The sequence below is a fragment of the Channa argus genome, chromosome 19, assembly GCF_033026475.1.
Source record: "Channa argus isolate prfri chromosome 19, Channa argus male v1.0, whole genome shotgun sequence".
Lineage (NCBI taxonomy): Eukaryota > Metazoa > Chordata > Actinopteri > Anabantiformes > Channidae > Channa > Channa argus.
The window spans coordinates 20,739,211-20,759,039 of NC_090215.1; the positions used below are offsets into that span (position 1 = coordinate 20,739,211).

At 44.6% G+C, this 19,829-nt stretch overlaps 2 protein-coding genes across 5 annotated transcripts in view; one reads left to right on the forward strand and one right to left on the reverse strand.

Annotated features, from left to right (window-relative positions):
• Nucleotides 1–1,411: 1,411 nt before the first annotated feature.
• Nucleotides 1,412–7,277, forward strand: cavin4b (caveolae associated protein 4b). Its single transcript, XM_067485620.1, has 2 exons — nucleotides 1,412–2,088; nucleotides 5,623–7,277. The coding sequence occupies exons 1-2, from the start codon at nucleotides 1,726–1,728 to the stop codon at nucleotides 6,193–6,195; spliced, it is 936 nt and encodes a 311-aa protein (XP_067341721.1). The 5' UTR covers nucleotides 1,412–1,725; the 3' UTR covers nucleotides 6,196–7,277.
• dnah5l (dynein, axonemal, heavy chain 5 like) overlaps nucleotides 7,267–19,829 on the reverse strand; it is a 41,193-nt gene continuing 28,630 nt past the window's right edge. For 3 of the 4 annotated variants that reach the window (XM_067485464.1, XM_067485466.1, XM_067485468.1), the window contains 31 exons: nucleotides 19,632–19,786; nucleotides 19,116–19,237; nucleotides 18,731–18,960; nucleotides 18,471–18,629; nucleotides 18,236–18,392; nucleotides 17,974–18,119; nucleotides 17,667–17,801; nucleotides 17,268–17,369; nucleotides 17,049–17,162; nucleotides 15,354–15,521; nucleotides 15,096–15,200; nucleotides 14,611–14,985; nucleotides 14,245–14,439; nucleotides 13,986–14,141; nucleotides 13,683–13,865; nucleotides 13,301–13,471; nucleotides 12,944–13,195; nucleotides 12,659–12,785; nucleotides 12,454–12,575; nucleotides 12,221–12,370; nucleotides 11,931–12,095; nucleotides 11,542–11,759; nucleotides 11,272–11,327; nucleotides 10,478–10,599; nucleotides 10,159–10,309; nucleotides 9,868–10,067; nucleotides 9,589–9,777; nucleotides 9,159–9,291; nucleotides 8,877–9,085; nucleotides 8,437–8,658; nucleotides 7,267–8,288 (listed from right to left, as the gene is read on the reverse strand). In XM_067485464.1, coding sequence (XP_067341565.1) covers nucleotides 8,058–8,288; nucleotides 8,437–8,658; nucleotides 8,877–9,085; nucleotides 9,159–9,291; nucleotides 9,589–9,777; nucleotides 9,868–10,067; nucleotides 10,159–10,309; nucleotides 10,478–10,599; nucleotides 11,272–11,327; nucleotides 11,542–11,759; nucleotides 11,931–12,095; nucleotides 12,221–12,370; nucleotides 12,454–12,575; nucleotides 12,659–12,785; nucleotides 12,944–13,195; nucleotides 13,301–13,471; nucleotides 13,683–13,865; nucleotides 13,986–14,141; nucleotides 14,245–14,439; nucleotides 14,611–14,985; nucleotides 15,096–15,200; nucleotides 15,354–15,521; nucleotides 17,049–17,162; nucleotides 17,268–17,369; nucleotides 17,667–17,801; nucleotides 17,974–18,119; nucleotides 18,236–18,392; nucleotides 18,471–18,629; nucleotides 18,731–18,960; nucleotides 19,116–19,237; nucleotides 19,632–19,786 — 5,220 coding nt within the window. In that variant the 3' untranslated portion in view covers nucleotides 7,267–8,057. The remainder of the gene's footprint in view (nucleotides 8,289–8,436; nucleotides 8,659–8,876; nucleotides 9,086–9,158; nucleotides 9,292–9,588; nucleotides 9,778–9,867; nucleotides 10,068–10,158; nucleotides 10,310–10,477; nucleotides 10,600–11,271; nucleotides 11,328–11,541; nucleotides 11,760–11,930; nucleotides 12,096–12,220; nucleotides 12,371–12,453; nucleotides 12,576–12,658; nucleotides 12,786–12,943; nucleotides 13,196–13,300; nucleotides 13,472–13,682; nucleotides 13,866–13,985; nucleotides 14,142–14,244; nucleotides 14,440–14,610; nucleotides 14,986–15,095; nucleotides 15,201–15,353; nucleotides 15,522–17,048; nucleotides 17,163–17,267; nucleotides 17,370–17,666; nucleotides 17,802–17,973; nucleotides 18,120–18,235; nucleotides 18,393–18,470; nucleotides 18,630–18,730; nucleotides 18,961–19,115; nucleotides 19,238–19,631; nucleotides 19,787–19,829) is intronic. The other variant, XM_067485465.1, reaches the window with a different exon arrangement.

The window sequence follows — 19,829 nt, forward strand, 5'->3', positions numbered from 1 at the left end:
TCATGAAATTGCTAGTGTGTTAAACATGTCAACCTGAAAGCTTCAACCACCAAGACTGAATGAGTGAAAACTAAAGCTCTTGGTGGCTGCTGAAGCATCTGTGTCTTCTACAGGGAAATGGAGATAAATAAAGCATTGACGGCAGGATAATTATAGGCAGCAGCTGGCGGAGGGTTTTTAGACGGTGGGGAGTCCCCCTCCCCTATCATTTGATTCCTTCTGTGCTTTAGCACTTCACCCCTGCACGAGTAGCAGTCAACACATTTAGATTGATCAACTTTTTTTTTTTGTCCTTTTGGTTTATCCTGTGAGTTCAGGGTCAAATCATTTGTCCACATGTTGATTTGGCACACTTTTTATGGCAGATGCCCTTGCTGAAGCCACCCTATCCAATTTCTACCGGGCTTGGGACCAGCACTGTGCAGCTGGGGATGGGCTGTGGGGGTTCAGTGTCTTGCCCATGGACATTTCTGCATGTGGTCGGGAGGAGCAAGGCGTGAACCTCTGACCCTGTGGTTGGTTGGTTGGTTGGCCACTTAGAGTGATCAACATATAGCATAGCAATAATGTGTCTTTATCTGCAATTCTTATAAAGGCCACTAGATGAAATGATTTAAAAAGCCCAAACTGCTCTGTAGCAGTTAGGAATTTATTTTAATTAATCTGTTTTAAAACTGAAATCAGCTCTGGTGCTTTGTGTCCACACGGGAGCCACTCAGGCAATGAACTGAGTTGTGGGTCGAATTACTTTTCCAATACTGAATCACTGCAGTTATTCGTGTTAGCACTGGGAAAGCTATTTGGAAACTTAGCTGTTCATTTTGAGGCCTGGGGATGTCACACAGGTCTAAACCTGGAGGGAGGGATTAAGACAGAACAAGTGAAAAGGTGACAGTTGATGGATGGATGATGGAGGAATGGGCAGGAGGGGGTTTCCATTCCTTTTCATTCGCTCATTTCCCAAACAGGCACAGGGGGTAACTTTACCCTCAGTGTATTTTTAGCCCAGAGAACAGAGAGAAGAAATGATCCATGTTATTTTTTTATCTCTTACATCTTTACTGTGTTCATTTACACAATATCCATTTTCATTTTAAAATTCTCACTTTCATGGTAAGTTTGGAAGTAGTTCAGTGATTCTCAACACCTTCAGCAATGCAATAGGGCTTAAGTTTTAGGACTAAGACAGATGTCCATTTGTATATGTAACTTCACAGTAGGTCATATGCTTTGATAAATAAATACTGGTAAAACTGACTGAAATTTCTTCCTACATTTTGCCTCCTCTCTTTTTAGTTTTACCATTCCCCCTTATTTCCTTTCATCAGTCCACTTAACTCCTGTCCACTGCCCCTCCCTCTCTAAGCAGGGTGGAGTCTATCAGTTGATCTGACCAGTTTCAGGGTCAGCGTCCAGTTGAGGTTTGAACCAGTCCTCCAGTCCACATTTCTCTGCTTCTCCTTCCAGAAGAGATTTCCCTTCATCATTTTACTCATTTTCTTGCTTTGGATCCCTGATGACTCAATCTTCATCATTCTCATTTTTGTGCATTTGATATTCACTTTTACTTCAAAGACTCTAGGTTAAGTTGTAACTTATCTTGTCTGGGCTTGTCCCTCATTTTCATCCTCCTTCTTGGTCCCTTCTCAGCATTAGGATCACTGGGTTTTACTGGTTGATCAAACAAGAAACCAGGGAAACAACTGACAAAAGCGACAAACAAGTATGACAGACAAACCGGGCATGCCAACCGGTGGAGGAGATGATGCAGGGAGCATCATGGCGTTGCTGGAGCGTGTGGCGGGCCTCATGGACAGTGTCCAGACCACACAGCAGCGTATGGAGGAGCGTCAGCTGGAGCTGGAGAACACAGTGAAGACAATCCAGGCCGACATTGTCAAGCTGACCAGCGACCACACAGCCACTAGCACCACTGTTGATCGGCTGCTGGAGAAGACTCGCAAGGTCAGCCGCCACATCAAGGATGTCAGGGTGCGTGTGGAAAACCAGAACATTAGGGTGAAGAAAGTAGAAGCAACCCAAGGAGATCTCCTGGCCAAGAACAAGTTCAGGGTGGTCATTTATCAGGTAAGACTGATCTATGTTTAGTTCCTCTGCTGCAAAGGGAAAAGTGTAGTGGTTTTTGTTTTGATGCTTCAGAAGTTGTTAATCTGGGGGACTGGCCTGTTGCGGTCTAACTTCCAAAAGTGACTACTAAGGCACTTTGTAAGAGGGCAGATATTCTTTTAGATAGTGTCCAGAGCAGCTGGCAAACCTGCAGCTACATGGCTAAAATTCTCTCTGTAGTGTGAGCCAGGATTCCACTAAGGTAGGCAGGTGTGCTACTTCATTATAGGTCATCTGAAACAGGTACAGGTTTGAAATGTTGAGCCTTATCACAAGTATATTTAACGGAAAACCTACCCGAACACAACATGCTATAATTCCTTCTCCATAAAAAGATCCCTGACCTAAATGGGACCAAGGACAAACTTGCCTAATTTGCTAAAACCAAATCCAGTCAGCCAGAGCAGTCTTGATTAGACTGAATGTAATTTGGAGTCAGTCCAACTATGTTGCAAACAACTAAACAGACCCACACTGGACATACAGTACTAGAATAGTTAGGTTGGTGTTGATGGATAATGGATTTGGTGGCATTGGATAAAACTTTCTTTCAAATTACTAAATGCAAAGGTTGATGTGGCTGGTTTAAGGTCAATCAGTCAACATCCAATTCCACTTAAGATTCAGACCACTGATGTTATAGATATTCTTTACTTGTGTTTGTGCTCCATAATGAGAGCCAACACTTGTGACCACTGACCATTAACAATTTTTTATCTGTTTTGATTCACCACCCGTCTCCGTTTGTTGTAAGGGTTGAAATAGCAGCACATACACGCACACACCAGGCTTCATTTTACTTGGTTGGCCTTCACAGTCAACAGCTGCCAGTGCAATGGCGACCTGGTTATTTTTGCCCTGGATAAACTTCAGCATGCTGAAAGGTTAAACTGAAGATATGAGGCTCCTAGAGACGCCTTTACTTTAACAATTTGGAAATAATTATTAGGGTGTTACACAGAACCTACTTACAAAGACAAAATTCTCTTATTCTGGCAAGATGCAGCTAGAATCTAGTTTAGGTAGAAATACTGACTTCGGCTCTAGGTTTCCTGCTCTCTATTTGTCTTTGATTATTCCATCTTGGAGTTGTTGTAAAGCTTTTACATTTGGTTAGAATTTGGTTCTTACACAATACTCATCCATTTAATTAATTAAAGATACAATTGATTGCTGTACATAATTTAAGGTCAGACTTCTCACAAAACCAAATTTCATCAAAGCCTGTGTGCTAAAGTATTGTGCTAAAGACCAACAACTATTTGTGACTCTGAAAACACTAAATATAATTAAATACTGCGTGCACTAAATACTGCGTGCACTAAATACTGTGTGCACTTACTGTGCACATTTTACTGTGACAACAAGCTACATATTGGAGCATTAACATTAACAACTTCACATTTTCATCAGCTTTATGACTTGGACCTAATGCAGGAACAGCTATGGTGGCATCATTCTGGTACTGTAATCTGGACTCTGTAAGGTGGTGTCAGGTTGCTGTACTGTAGGTGAAGTCAGCTAGGGATCAAAGCTCAGGATGTGATTGGCTGGCTGCAGCTGCTGGATGTCAGGCTGCATTGTGCAGAAAGGCTGAGAATTCTTCTTTTACCTCACTAATAAAACAAATGTTCACTTAGCAAAGCTGCTGTGTGGTTTCTGTACATGGGCTGTGCCAACCGACCGCTGACAGACCAAGTTATTCTGAGTCGGAACCTCCACCATCTCCTAATATAGTTGCCTGCTCACTCCCTCTGTGCATTACTCCAGATGATCTCCAGGTCGAAGGTTATGAATCACAAGCTTCACTCGCAGCTTCATTTGCTCTGACACTGGGGTTTAGTTAAACAGAGGGAGGAAATCTTCCAGAGTCAGCTAGAGCAGAAAGTGTGAGATTTTGAACCTAACTGTAACATCAGCAGGTCGAGAAGGATTTCATCTTTGACTCTCTCTGACCAAACTACCAGTAGTTTACTCGAAGCAGAAAGCTTCATCTTAATTTCTTGTGTTCTGCCGTATAATGTTTGTTCATAAAATATACAATTTTAAAATGTAACGGTTACAAAACTCTGAACATTTTTGAGTTGTAATAGTAAAATACAGACTAAAGCTAGATCAGAAAAGACTGGAAGCAGAGAACAGCCGTCTGTCCAATGTACAAAAATACAGCTACCAAACCTGCAATATAGCAGTGTTAGTTATGGGATTAAACAGGCAGCTTTCTGTTCACTTGTTTTCAATCTGTGCATCTAAAATAACAAAATCCTCAGTGCAAAGACTGAATACATAAAAAAACATTGCAAATTGTACAAAATGTTTTTGCTGAAATTAAAAATTAAAAGAAAAAGTTCTACAGATTTAGCTGCAAAGCTAGCTAATGTCTTTACCTCTGTAGTCCTGTGCAGCATCTCCAACTGTGGTGGAAGTTGCCAGAAAATGTTAGCAATTTTGGAACTTGGCAACCTCACTCTGACAACTGGACGTCTGGAAGTGTCTGCACCATCTGAACAAAAGCAGCCCTAACAATACAATGTGTGTTAAAGAATGAGCTTTAGAGGAGCTGCTAGGTTGTAGCTCAGTAATGACTGATATGCATTCAGTCAAAGCTTTGGAAATGTCAGCCTATGATGCACGTAACTAAAGCTCCTGACGTTAGCACACTGAGGACAAGTAGATCTGAATGTGTCAAATTCCTCAGATCACATCATCTTAATTTTATTTGTGTTTAGTTTTCTATAATTTGTGTGTCTGGGTTTCCAGCTTAGCTATTGTACAAACTGGTGTCTAGGGGCCTTCACGGGCTTCTGATTGGATTCAATAAGGGCTCAGATAGACATTTAGTTTAGTTCATGTACTCAACTCACATTTCCCTATAGATGGAAATGTAGAAAACTGTCTGATCATCCTTAACAATATCAAATTCACTGCACCCTCTGACTGTTGAATGATTTTTCTTGCCCTTCTCCTAATACCTGGTTAGCACCCAGTATAAATGTGTATCACTCATCATGAATCAGACTTTCCCCAAGTTATTTACGTCTGCAGGAAGCTGGGTCACTTTGCAGTTTTAGTCTCAACATTTTTGCTCCATTTCATGATCAGTGTGACCCAGTCTTTGACTTCAGGACTGATGCTCGCCGTGACACGGCCTGAGGCTGACAGCAGGTCAGCTTTGCTCTGACACTGCTGCTCCCTGATATGTTTAGTTTTCTGCAGCAGAGCATTGAGCTGCAGAAACAGGTGCTGCAGTTTATTTATGGAGGCCGGGTTATGGCCTGCACGCTCACAGCTGAAATCTACATGACACAGTTTGACGAGAGACCGATTTAAACCTTTCATCAACAACTGAACTCTGTCCATATGAATACACTGAAAAACAAAGACACTTACATATAATACATGGAATGTTATGTTCCTTAGTACAAAGTCTGCTTATTGTAATGTAATTACGCATCCTTCCCTGTTTACACACTGTTCCGTGCTTCTCTCTATCAGGGCGATCAGGAGGTGAAGTCTGTCACACCAGGCAGTGAACCAGTGGGGGCCAGCAGTAGCATTGGTGGCAGAGCCGAGGTGGAAGCAGACAAGTTCGAGCTCCCTCCAGAGTCAGATGAGGAGTACATGGTGGTGGAGGAGGCAGACTCATCGGTGGCCGGCCGCATGAAGAAGACAGGCCTGACTCGCATCGAGAGCTTCAAAGCCACTTTCTCTAAGGAGAACATGAGCAAGACCCGCGAGAACCTGGGCACCAAGGTCAACAAGCTCGGTGAGCGCATCGTGTCGACTGAGAGACGCGAAAAGATTCGTCAATCTGGCGAAAGGCTGAAGCAGTCGGGGGAAAGGCTGAAGGACACCATCACCAAGAGTGTCCCAGCCAAGCTCAACCTGAAAAAGGAGAGGACTGTAGCAGAGGGCCAGGAAGGAGCCGAGGGTGGCACGGATGGAGCCGTCCCCATCCCTCCTCCCAAAGGCCGCAAGGGCACCCCAGACGCTGCCAAGGCAGCTGCAGATGAGGGCAAGGTGGAGGAGTCAGAGGTGCCGATGTACGACATGAAGCAGTTATCATAACCAGTGAAACAGGAATGAGATCTGGGCCATTTTATTCGGACTACTGAGACCACAGAGAGCGAGTAAAGAGAGAAAGGGAAGTTTTGTGGTCGAGCGGTGCCTCGAACGTGCCAACGATGAAGATTAACATTTGTTTGAATGTTTCTGAAGGAAGTGAAGAAAGAAAAGACTGGTCACAGAAGCCAAATCTGACTGAACATCAAGACGACAACCAAACAAGCAGACGCGCATTTCTTTTCAAAGCAGCACATACAGTGTGGGGTTTGTTTTGTGTTCAATAAACACCGACTTTGAAAAAAGTGCTCAGAGTTCAGAACTTGTCCAGAAAACTTTTCACATCACCCCACCACTGATGTTCACTTGTTTTTGCATGTCGATGAAACTGAAATGTACATTACCAAGGTTCAGTAGTCTGTGAAGTTTGTGGAGGACGTGATGAAGTGATGAAGAGGTGAAGAATGTTACACTCAGTGCAGGTAACATGATTACAGGTCAAAGGTTAAAGTCTCTGTGATGTAACTGGGGGTTTTCTTGAATAAAGTGGATAAAGATAAATTTGGGTTCAGACAGAACAAACAGAGCGAGCGACTGTCCCTTGTACCATGTTAACACACTGACCAGTGGCAAAAGGTCCTGGGCTGTGTCTTCGTCACTAAAAATACAGAAGATCCATTGGACTTTTACAGTTCTATCAACAAAAAGCAGATTAAAAATGTGTAAGATAATCTGGATAATAACAGAGGCTAGTAAAAACCACATTATATCATTTCTTTAGCAGCCTTATATCACACTAATAACCATAATTATCCAGGAAGTACAACGTGGGGAGAGAGATCATAGTCTAAACATTTCCTGCTTGTAGAACAAAAGCTGGTTTTGTATTTTACACTGAGCAAACTGCACCAACAGCCGACGAGCTGAATATTAAGTTTTTTTTCCTTCAGAACGCAGTGACATTTTTCTCAGTATTTTAGCATCTGTTAGTGAGTGGCTGCATGGCTGTAGGTGTTGGTGCGATCACATTAAAGCAGGCTTGTGTTTGTCATGTTGAGAAAATAAAGGTTTACTGAATCATTTCTGTAGCCACAGTGAAACCTGCTCTTTATTAATTAGTGTGTGAAACCAGGTTTTTATTTTTATTCCAACATTATAGGAGAATGTGTTAAAACTACATGTGAACAAATGAAACTTGATACAAACAGTAGTAGAGATCTGATTCAGCTCTTGTTGTTTGTTTCAGTTGACTTTTTTTGTGCTTTTCTTTTAAATCTCAACTGATACTGAGTTTTTCTATTACTCCAAAGAACAAATCATTCAACATATGGTAAAATCCTTAATTATGTTTTTTAAACAGCATCAACAAACATCTGTTTCGTTCTAAATGAACTCAAACATGCTTCCCACATTATGAATCAGCTGATACAGAGGTTTTTTTTTGGAAAAGTCATTCATCCACAAAGAAACAAAGATGGAAAAAGACATCCAAGATACCACCTACCTGTTGTCAGAGAATTACAATGTCAAAAATTGTCTGGCATCACGCAAACAAGCAAAATATGATCAAGTGACGATTGATATGATTCGAAGTCAGAACAAACAGCAGCAGACCATAAAATAAACTAATAAAAAGACAGCGTGGATAATAAGAACATGCAGAAAACAAATGAGTTAAATATGTCAAAAATCAGATGCCTCACACAGTGGGTGTTGTTAGGGCCACAATCTCGCCTCAGACCTCAGATTATTAAAGTTCCTCCTCAAAGACTGTAGTTAATGCGTTTCATTTTCTAACTGCTATTTAAAGGGTTAAGCGTCATCGTCTCAGCTGCAGAACAATCATCTCGTCACTCACAGTCAGACGATCATTTGCAGTCACAGAGCAGAGCAGCTCCTCTCAGGGTCCAGTGATCAGCTGGCTGCGTGGTCCTCAGCTGCAGGGAGAAGATGAAGTTCAGGTCGGTCCGTCGTGGTTTCTTATAGACCGGACACAAGTACAGGTTAACTGCCCCTCCACCCGGCTGCCGTTTACTCTCAGCCGTAACGGCCGAGCTGATGGCGTAGACGTGGACCACAGGAAGAGGGGTGAAGAGGATCTGAGAGGAAATTGTATTTCATTTATTATACATTTTTAATCATTTTTTTATTCATATTGTAAATAAAATGTAACATTTTACAATTAAAAATGTATTTTTTATATTTCATTATTAATTAAACAACTCACATACAGGGACACACACTAACCTTGGGCAGGGGCTCTGTGAGTTTGGCCCCACGTCGGTCCCATCCCGCCCCATCCAGGAACAGGCCATAAATGTAGACCCCGCCCACATCATCTGGGGGCGGAGCACACACGTCCTCCCTCATCATCTTGGTAACATCGTTGCTAAGGATGACTGTATCTAGGGCCCAGCCCCTGGACAGGTTAGAGCGTGTTGTCTCCTGACGCATGGCAGTGAGAAAACCCTAAATAATGGAGTCGAATACATTTACATACATTCATTATGGTTTTATGTCCAGTTTAATTTTCCTGTAATAATTCTAGTTTTCCACTCTTCATTTTATTTTATTTGTGATCTTATTTTTCATGTGTATAAAGTACTTTGCTTAACAGGACTTTGTTTTCAAAGTGCCATATGAATTAATAAATAACTTAACTGATTCACTGTCCTGACTGAACCAACCTGCGGGTTGAAGAAACCAGTGAGCCAGAACTGGTTTGGGCGTCCGGTGCTGATCCAGCCGCTCAGCTGCTGGTTCCTCTCCAGCAGCTCACTGAACCAGAAGCCCAGCGTGGCCGACGCCCAGCTCAGCCGCAGCCACAGCCGAGGGATCCGAGCGTCAAACATGCAGTCGAGAGCATCGCGCAGGTCTTCTGACATGATGATGGTGCCTGTAGCAGGGGAGATGTTACGTCAAATGAACAGCGTAATTGTTGAAAATCTGTGTGTACTGCTGTGACTGACCGTCGATGGCTAGCTTTAGGTCGGTGAGCGTTGTCCGTACGATGCCGATGACTCGCTGCATGCGATCTACTTCTTGTCGCAAGAAAATGTTCATTGGCTGAAGAGGACCCATCTTCTGCAGTTGACTTTTGACCTTCAAAACACAGAGTTACTGCACACATATAAACAATATTACTGAGTTACTGGTGTTTTTATGTACTATAATAAGTTTCTGTATTGCTTCATGAAAGTAAAAGTAAAAGTCAAATCAGAAGCCAGATTTCGCTGTGGTATTTGGTCCCTTGGCGCTTGTCTTTGGACCAGGACCAGTCTAGCTGTTTTCAGTATGTATGCTTAGCTAAGCCAACCATCTAGGTCTCACTGACTGTTCTCCAGAGAGTAAATTACCAATCCAGCTCTGGATGGCCACCATTCAGCACTCAAAACACACCTCATGTGGCACATAATCAGGTGGTAGCTTTTCCAGCATCTCACTGGCTAGTCTCTGTACGCTGGCCTCTCTAGTCTCTCCAGCACCACCCCCGCTGTCCTTTGGCTGGATGTTGATAATTGTGCTGAGCGTCTCATTGGCAAGGTTGGTCTGGTAGGTGATGTCAGCGTTGGAGTGAAGACCAAACACCTGCATAAGGAAGACAAACTGGACTGTTACTTCTTGTGTGCTCCTTTAACCTGACAACAGGTACATGTGAGTTTCAGACTGCACTCTGACCTCAGGTGAGTCGACCAGTGGCAGGGCCTCAATGTGCTGCAGGATGTCCTGAACAGTCTTGGACTTGCTGGGAATGGTGTAGCCCTTATAGAAGGAGAACTTTTCAGTGAAGGTGTTCTCGCTGAACCAGACACGAGTGAAGGTGTTGAGGAGATGTTTGTCCAGGTCATCGGTCACTCGGCCACCATACTGGACCTCACCTGAGTTTGGACATGAGGAAACAGTCACGTGGAAGCATTTCAAAATTTCTTTGCAGGTCTCTGTTAACAGGAGCAGATTAAGAGGTCTGACCAAGCATGTAGCGCAGGCAGTTCCAGTTCACTCCTCGCTTTGAATCCAGGTTGTCCAAGTGGTTCTGGACAAACTGTATGCTGGAGGTAAAATCTGCCTGGTTGAACTCGTACGGGATGTTCCAGCCGAGAGGCCCGAACTTACGACGCTCCTAAAGGGAGGATGAGGGAAAAGAATAAAGAAAATACACTCCTACACTGACAGAACCCCATTGTTGTGAAAAACAGAAACCTTAAACTGGTTCTAGTCAATACTTGGATTTGTTCAGGTCAAATTAATGTTATTTGCTTCTTTCTTGCATATAGAACAGAGCAGACACCTGAACAGTGGTATGAAGAAAGGCCACAGCGTACAGCAGAGGTTTCCACTGAGGCAGGTTACTGATCTCCAACTGATCCTGAGTGACAGCATTAAAGGTCCTCTTCAGACCAGCCTTCATCCCTGATGAAGACAGATTCACAGGAATATGAAAGTGAAGCAAAGGAACAAAAGAATGAAAGATGAAAAGTGAGAAAGAGAAATGGTTCTTGTTAAAAAGATCCTATGAATGGAAGCCTACACTCATGGCCAAAAATATATTTTCATTCAGATGGTGACAGATAGATTTTCCACAATTCTTTCTCTCAAATCCACAGACGTCACTTTACACTTCTTTCTTTTCTCCATGCTCAGTGAGACACACGACACAAAGGTTGAGTCAACTTTTCTCCATTTTAACTAGTTGAAAGTGTGATTACTATATTGCACACACCTTATACTTGCCACAGGTGTCTAAATACAAAGTACAGGAGCATCACATCCTTGAAAAGCAATTCTTTCTTAAAATTCTGACAAGGTGCCATAGTTATGTCCAGTCCATTTTGGAGTTCTGTGTGAATTTTTATCAAGTTTGACTTTTCTTCTCTGTTTTTTTGTGTTGTTCCAGTGCAAACAAACACAATAAGTACGTGAATACCACAACATTTGCAATTGGAACAATTTTCTGACAGAACTGCCAGGGTGTCGTTATTTTTGGCCTTGACTGTATTACAACACAAAATAAATCTAATAAGCAGATGGAGGAAATGAACATGAACATGAAGAATGTGATACTAAAAAGAAACAGTGTCTCACCAAGAGGAGGCTCATTGGCAAACTTGATGGAGGACTGTAGAAAGGTGATGGGGAATCTGTACACAAACACACACAAACTATGGATGTAGATTGATGTCCAGTAACATGCCGTCATTTAACTCATCATCAAAACTTGCTTCATCACATCCTGGTACAGAAGCACTCGGGTGTGAATTGGGAATAATAGTGTTGACTCTTCCTCTGGTATCAGCCTCTGGATGAACGCTAAATTTTTAGGCTCTAACGATCAAATCCTGTCTGATCATGTACCTCGGGTGCACATCTGTCGTCAACCAAACCCTGAACCCTTTGTGCACACTCTCTGACGTTGCCGCAGTGACCGTCTCCAGCAGCTCATCCAAGAAGTCCAGTCCCAGGTGGCAGTTCTGGAGGAGGAGCCAGCCTCCGTCCGTCATGCTGTTGGCCAATAGCCTGCGAGCGTGAACTTCCTGGCCCTGCCCCATTGAGATGGGACGGCACGCTGCCCCCTGCAGATAGAGAACAGAACTCTTAGAACCCGTCAAGTTTAATTTACTTTTTAGATGAATCAGTTGCTACACATTTCATCTCACCAACATTCATCTTCCTATAGTCTTTATTTCTGTTAAACCACTGACATACTTTCTGCATTATTCTTTATTTCTCAACAGTTTACTCACCTTATTTTTGGCCAGTCTTTCTATGTTCTCAGTAGGGTCGGAGCCCATCGACAGCAGACACACCATCGGTGTCCTGTTGTCGCTCTCAGCCCACATGGCATCCAGGTCCAGAACCAAACCTTCAGCGTATTGTTGACCCAGAGACTCTGCGATGTAGCGCCGTGCCTGTCCAACACACATCACACAGACTGTTACCACTTCACTCTTTTCCTGTAAATAATTATAAACACTGGCACAAAACATTCTTGACATTCAGCCTGGTGTTGTTGAGGAAGCGCAGTCAGTAAGACCTGAGCGATGGTTCTGTCCGGACACCAGCTCCGGATGAGCAGAAGCTTCCGGAAGGTGTTCAGCTTCTCCTCATACCCATCAGGCAGCGGGGCGTCCTCTGGTGCTGGATGGTCAAACCAGGTTCTCCAGGCCCGCTCGTTCTGGCCCACCTGAACACGTCAAAACACAGCTGCTGTAGGTCTACATGTTTCAGCTCTACACTGGATGTAACATCTGTTTGTTTGGGTTCTACCTGGCTCAGGATCTGGGTGAAGGGAGGAATGTTTGACAGCTGCACTAGGTTGAGCCAGGTCTGATCCAGGATCCAGCGCCGTGGTTTGGATTCTACAGAGTTCAGATCTAGAGAGGCGCCGCCTGTACAGACAAGCACCCTCTACTGTCAGAATGTCTTAGTGAAGAAGAGGATGAAGAGAGGAAGAGGAGGCAAAGTGCGTTACCTTTGATGAAGGTGAGCACCTCAGGGTGAGAGATGTGTCGGGCCTGCAGGTCGATCTTCAGAGCCAACAGCAGAGTGAATAGCAGTTTGTGTTCCTCATACAGACCTCTGGCTGTGTAACCGTAAACCTGACAGGGAGACAAAGGCGTAAAAAATTAACCTAAAAGAAAATGGACTGAACACACATCAGCTCAGAATCACCTGAATAAATAAAAGCATTTTATGACAGACGTAGGATTGTAGCTTTGGTTTGGACTCCTATGAACTCCTTTCTACTGATGAACACCTGGAATGTGAGGAAGCTGATGATGTTGCTGATGCGTTTGGAGGTGAGCTGTGACTTGGCCGAGTTCTGCATTGACAAGTCGAATAGGCCCAGGAACTGTCGCAGCGATGTCTGATACATGACATTCACCAATGACATTTCCACAATCAGGAAGTAGAGGATGCTCCCTCTGGTGGCCACTGGACGGTACTCCTCCCTGGCGTGGTTGATCTTCACCTCGGTCTCTGCTGCAACAGACAACTTCTCACTCACCTGGGAGACAAGACAACAAGAGACATTATTCTCCATCTTTTATTCTGTGTCATTTCATTTGATTTCCAAAAAGATAAATATGGAGGACAAAGGAAAGAGAAGAACCTCCTGAGCAGTGGTCTTGGTGACCCTCAGCACTTCGATTAGAGACTGGTCCTCCACAAGAGACCCCTGTGTGCTGGTCAGCCTGAAGAGCAGACTGTCCTCCAGGTCCTGCATCTTCCTCTTGTTGGAGGTCACCTCCTCCAGGAGCTTCACTCGCTCGGCCTCCAGCTCCTGGTCAGACCCATGGGGTGAACAAGCTCTGATTATGTATATGTTTAAATTACTGGGATTTGTCTTAATATTACATATGGCTTAAACAATTAAACAATTTGCCTCTAGTGTTTTATCAAGTGTTTGAAGTGACTGAAACTTTACTTGTTGGAAGAAATTCTCCAATTTCAATGACTAATTGAGTAGCTAGTCATTTGTCAAGTGTTTGGACCTGTTTTTCCAGCAAGATAACTCGTCCCAGCAGCTGGTCCTCCAGGCCTCGCTGCGTGACCGTGAAGTCGACCACGGCCGTCCTGGCGCTGACCTCAGGGCTGTATGCTGGGTTGGCTAGCTTTGTGGTGATGTAGAGGGTGAAGCCCTTCATCACATCCACCTCCTTATCTCCTACCTTCACCTGGAGAAGGAGGATGGACAGACTGCTAATGTGTGTGGAGTCTTTGGAATATTTTGTATTGTGAAATGAGTTTTTATTCTAGTAGAAAAAAATGAAGTAGAACTGCTGGCAGTGACTTACTTTATAAGTGGAGCCAGACTTGATGTAGTTCTTGTCCAGTATGTTGTCCAGGGCGGGGTCCAGTTCTTCCCCTACATCCTCCAACAGAAGGGGGCGCCCCAGAGAAAGGCTGTCCTCCAGGTGGGAACGGAAATATTTATGATTCAAAGACGTCACCTATGAAACAGAGGAGGACAACCAAGAGTCAAGAGAATCCCGTGACCTTGTTTGGAATCATAAAGTTTTCTAATTTAGGTTCTGTCTCTTTTTCTGTTCTCACCTGCAGCTGCTGGTCTTTCTCTCTGTTACGGATCCAGGACTTGCCTTGGCCCTGGGGGTCGATCAGCAGCGGGTAGCGGGAGGCCTTCGTCACCACAATACCGTTCTGGATGGACAGGTCATCACTGGGCAAACCCTGCAGGTTCCACTCGCTGACTGTAGCATTGTCCACAAGCAGACCAATCACATTCAAATCCTGCAGAGCAGCAGAAAGTCTGGGGTCACAAGAGTTCCCACGACCTCACAATGTCATAACAGTGTTTTTACAATACGACAGGAAATACGCTTGTTGCCATTTTACTTCCGTTTCACAGAGACATTGTTTGTACAATGAATCTTAAGAAGCTGCAGCCTCAGTGAATCTTACAGGACTGAAGGGGATCCGCTTCTCCTCCATCCCTTTTTTCCACAGATCCAGCAGCAGGCTGCGGTACTCCTGGTTGAAGGGACCTGCATAGGACAGGAAGCCTGTGGCCAGGAGGACGTCCCCAACCAGGTGTTTGATCTGAGTCTGAAATCCAGCACTGCTGTTGGTCCAACGAACCTGAAAGACAATGAGACCGGGACAAAGATGCAGGGATGTTGGATGGATGGAAAAAGATAGATTTATGACAGGATAAAAGCCAACCTTCTCTCCTCCCAGCCCGTCGATCAGAGCTGTAGCATTGGCCATCTTCCTACGACAGGCCTGGGCGTCATCCTCCAGGTCCTGCTTCTCCTTCATAGCAGTGTCGTAAAGTGCCTAAAGTCCCGGACACTTCACTTATTTATAGGTTTAACATATCTACTTTTAAACATTATCAAGATCAAACATTGTCATTGATGGTGAAATGAAAACATTACAGGTTTTACCTGAACGGCGTCAAGCTCTCGCTGTTTCGCGTCCAGCTGCTCCTGAGCTTTGGCGAGCTCAGCCTGAGCAACCACCAGACGAGCCTCCTGCAGGGCCAGGTTAGCCTGAGAAGAGACAGATCCCAGAATTAAAGAATCCCTGTGGAATGAGGCGGCAAAGTTAATCAGAAAACACTAAAATCATGCTCTGTCCTGTGATAACATTTACTGTTCCTTAACTACAGAGTCTTAATAAACATAGGTCTCCTCGGCCAGTACCTTCAGAGGCAGGACCTCCTTGTTGATGCTAAAGAAGTCGACCATGGCCTCAGTCCAGGAGCAAAGCCCGGCCACATTGCCACAGATCCTCTTGGCTGACTCCAGGTTGTAGTCCTCCATGTCCAAGTATGGGGCAAGCAGCTCCACCACCTCCTCTGTGATGGTGTCCTGCAGGACAAACGCACAGTGAGATCACCTTCGACAGACAGTACAAAAAATGTCTCTCACTTGTCTTTTAAGACACAGTTGACTGATTAGATCAATTTCACTTGTTTTTTAGAGCAGTTTTACATTTTGAATGTAAAATCCTCAGCTTCTGGTGTCACTTGAAATCTTGAGTACCTTCAACACGATCCAGCTGGAGCTACTTGGTGAGAAGATGAGGACTATGCACATGGAGCTTGCACTCGTCTCTTAGACAAATGATTACTTGACCTGCAGGTCACAATATGTACTCCTGAGGGGACCAGGGGCCCCACAACTCAGACGCTTACTTTCTTCAGAAATTTTCTGATGATCCAGCAGTTGTTAGGTGTATCAGGATGGGAGGAGGAGAATAGGGGCCCGATAAAGGACTTTGTGGACTGGTGCAACCTTGATCACCTCCAGCTTAAGAAATGATGATTGATTTCTGGAGAAGGAGGCCTACACCGACTCCAGTCATCATTCAAGGCACACAGCTGCCTGACAAGCTGGACTGGTCCAGCCACTTGGAGCCAGTGTAGGGGAAGGGTCAAAGCAGACTGTACTTTCTGAGAAGGTTAAAATGGATCAATACCTGCAGATCTCTGCTGTGCACCTTTTATCAGACTGTGGTGACCACTGCAATGTTCTTTGGTGTGGTGTTCTGGGGGGAGGGGGCTCGCTCTTTGGACAGAAACAGACTAAACAAACTGATAAAGAGAGCGAGCTCCACCATTGGGGCTGGGTTGGTTGGATGCTCAAAAAACTGAACTGTAATCTGAGTAAAGAATCTCACCCACTCCATGACCTGGAGGTGTTTAGCCACAGACTTATACCACTACAATGCAGGACTGAACATGCAGGAAGTCCCTCCAAGCAGCGGCCTTCAGACTTTTTAATATTCAATGAAGATTGCACATGTTACATTCATCATTTGCATAAATTTTGCCTCGTTTTAATTTGTTTTGCTATTTTGTTCTTTTTGATTGTTCTAGTGGGCCACTATACCAAAGTAATTTCCTGCAAAGGATGAATAAAGTATCATTCTATTCTATTTTGAATGAGCATCAAAATATTAAATCGAGAGTGAAGACAGACATTCACTGCACTGAAATCAAGACATTGGTTGTTTATTTGGATCAGACGTTAGGACTCGATCTCAGAAAATACAATGTGTTAGAGATGGAGATGTCTGTGGCCAAGACATCATATCAGCAATGATAATCATCCTGGAACCAGACCAGGTTTTTATATTGAGTGTGAGACAGATGGACACACACAAACACACTTCAGGGTTTTTCCAGCTCTAAATACACTGAAGGTCAATGCCAGCTCCACTAATCCACAGCTTAGCAGGTATGTAAGACACACTCTATAAGAGCAGGTTATAAGATGAGAAGGGAGTTTCCCATTGAAAGTGTGTGTGTGTGTGTGTGTGTGTGTGTGTGTGTGTGTGTGTGTGTGTGTGTGTGTGTGTGTGTGTGTGTGTGTGTGTGTGTGTGTGTGTGTGACCTTGCTGAAGTTCAGCAGCATGCTGAGGAAGGAGGAGTTCTGCATCAGCTTCATGGCCTCAGCCCACGATGGTCGTGGACACGGTCGGTCAGGGTCAGCCGTCACCGAGTCGATCTGAGAAGAAAAGAAAGAAGATGACAAAACAATGAGGACGGCGTCTCAGCTGAGGAGAATCGCTTCTCTTCATCGTAACATTGATGCCAAACAAATATCAGTGACCTTCCTCTGGAACAACAGCAGCACAGCGTCCATGATTCTCATGATGAGATGAGGGGGCTTCTGCAGCTTCCTCACTGTGGCGATGTCTGATGGTTTAATGGTCTATGTGGACACAGAGCAAGACAGGAAGTGCTCAATATTATGGAAACACTGACCCCACACTAACAGTGATTCAGTGTGGGGTCAGTCTCCGATTATACATTATATTTACTTCAAACACCTTCTGATGGCAAACAAGAGATCTGCTGATTCCCATTTCTAAAACCTGCTTTATGTCACTTTTAATAAACACAAGAGAAGGTGTGTGTGTGTGTGTGTGTGTGTGTGTGTGTGTGTGTGTGTGTGTGTGTGTGTGTGTGTGTGTGTGAGTGAGTGAGTTAGTGAGTAAGTGAGTGTAACCTGCAGTGCAGCCTCAGCAGCCTCCAGTGCTGGTTTTGCAGCCTCCAGTTTGGACTCTGCTACACTTTTATCAGCTTCAATCTCATCAACAATGAGCTGAGCTTTGTCCTTCACTTTCTGCACCTGCTGTTTCACCTGCAGTGACAGAGAGGAAAGTAGTTAAATGTGTCGGCCATTAGGGGGCAGCTCCACAACAAGCTGACAGGTGTTTCAAATGTTTGGATTAACCTTTTGCTTTTAGTAATGAAATGTCTGACATGTTTTGACCGACTACTAGCAAAGATCTGCGCGTTTCCTTGTGTCTGACCTTTTCGGCAGCCTGTGCTTTGGCTGTCACCTCCTGCAGGACTTCATCTGCCTTCCTGGAGGCCACAGCGAGCTCCTGCTCCTTCACAACCAGCTCCTCAGAGAGCTGAGACACCGACTGCTCTGCCTCCATCAGTTTACTCAGTCCTGCAGAGAGACAGCAACAGTCACAGATGACGAACAGTTTTCATACCATGAGCTTCGGCTGCCCTATACATCAATCCACAGACTGAGAGCCTCCACAGCTTTCTGATATTGAATACCTGTCTTCATGCGCTCGGCCAGCGTGCCGACATGAGCGATCTTCTCAGAGTAGATGATCTTGTAAATGTTGATGAAAGACAGGTAGGACTTGGGCGTCACAAAGGTTTGACGACGGAAACGCTCAAAATACTCGCCACATTTCTCTGCCACCAGGTCCTGGAGGGACACGTGTCCATTGATCAGTCTGACAAATAACAGGATAACATACACCTGAGTGTAGTGTCAGCATTGTACCTGGAAGGTTCCCATGGTAACTACTACGCTCTGTTTTACATCCTCTGAGCAGCGGAGGTCCTGGTACTGAGACAGGAAGTGATGAGATACAGCAACCAGGGCGTCCCGAGGCCAGCGCTGAAACCAGTCCACTGTGCAGCCAGATATCAGACCTGGAAACTGCCAAGGTCAAAGGTCACATGTGACACCTAAACAAATTAAAGCTCATGATTGTTAATCTGACCTTGTGTCATAAATGACAAAGCTGAACTTCATCTTACCTTTAAGGCACGAGTACGAAACTTTTCCCCGACAGGCGAGAAACAGAGGACCACGTGGAGATTGCTCCGCACACGGGACAGGAAGAAGTCGTATAGGTTCTCTGAGGTCGGAGGTCGGCGAGGGTGTTGGCGCTTCATCACAGGAATCAGGTCCTGAGTGATGTCGTCTAGCTCGTCACGCGCAAACAGGTTGGAGACTTCCCCGCTTGCCAGTACGTTGTTCATGTACTCTGCAGAGTTAAAGGTTAAAGGCCCTTGAGGAAGTAATAACAACTGTTCCGAACTACTGACTGAAAACTTTGTGCTGATCTGGGAAAAACTAATTTGTGGACTGTGTTGCCATTTGATCTTCCCACAAACAGAGAAGTAATTAAATGTCAGTTACCCAGAAAGGCTTCGTCTTTGATGTCGTTGTCAGTGAAGAGGAACGTGACTCCTTTTCCCTGCTGACCAGCGATCCGATACAGGGCCTTGAGATCCTCCAGCAGGTTGCTGCTGCCGTATGACCTGCAGCAAACACACACACACAGACACACACACACATTTTATGTCAGCTCTAATATTTTAGCTATTAAAGTGCAGCAACACTTCTTTTTTTTTTTTTCCTGCATTTATGTTGCTAACAGTGAAGCTGCTGGGTTTCGTGTCTCCCCCTTTATTACTTGTTCTGGTTAAAAGGCTGAAGCTGTTTCAGGTCTGTGTAAAGTCAGAAATGTGCTCTGTACCAACACCTCACAGTACGCCTGTATACGAATCTGAAGCAAAGATGAGTTCCTTATATCAGACTAAGTAACAGTGGTGAAAGACTTGTTCTCATTTTGTGGCTGAACTAATAATATCTGACTGACTTGTTAACCCAGTTGCCTGGTTATTAAGTAAACATATAAATGAATCGAGGGACCTGGTGAGTGTGATCTGGAAGGTTTCATATCCTGCGATGAAGGACGCCAGCCTGGTCAGGCTCTGCTTTCCCGATCCCCCGACCCCAACCAGCAGGGCGTTCCCCTGTGGCGTCCGCAAGATGCGTGAGATGCGCATCAGGTGAGTCATCGCATCCTATCATTGGTCCAAACAAAAAGGGTAGAAATACAAAGACGGT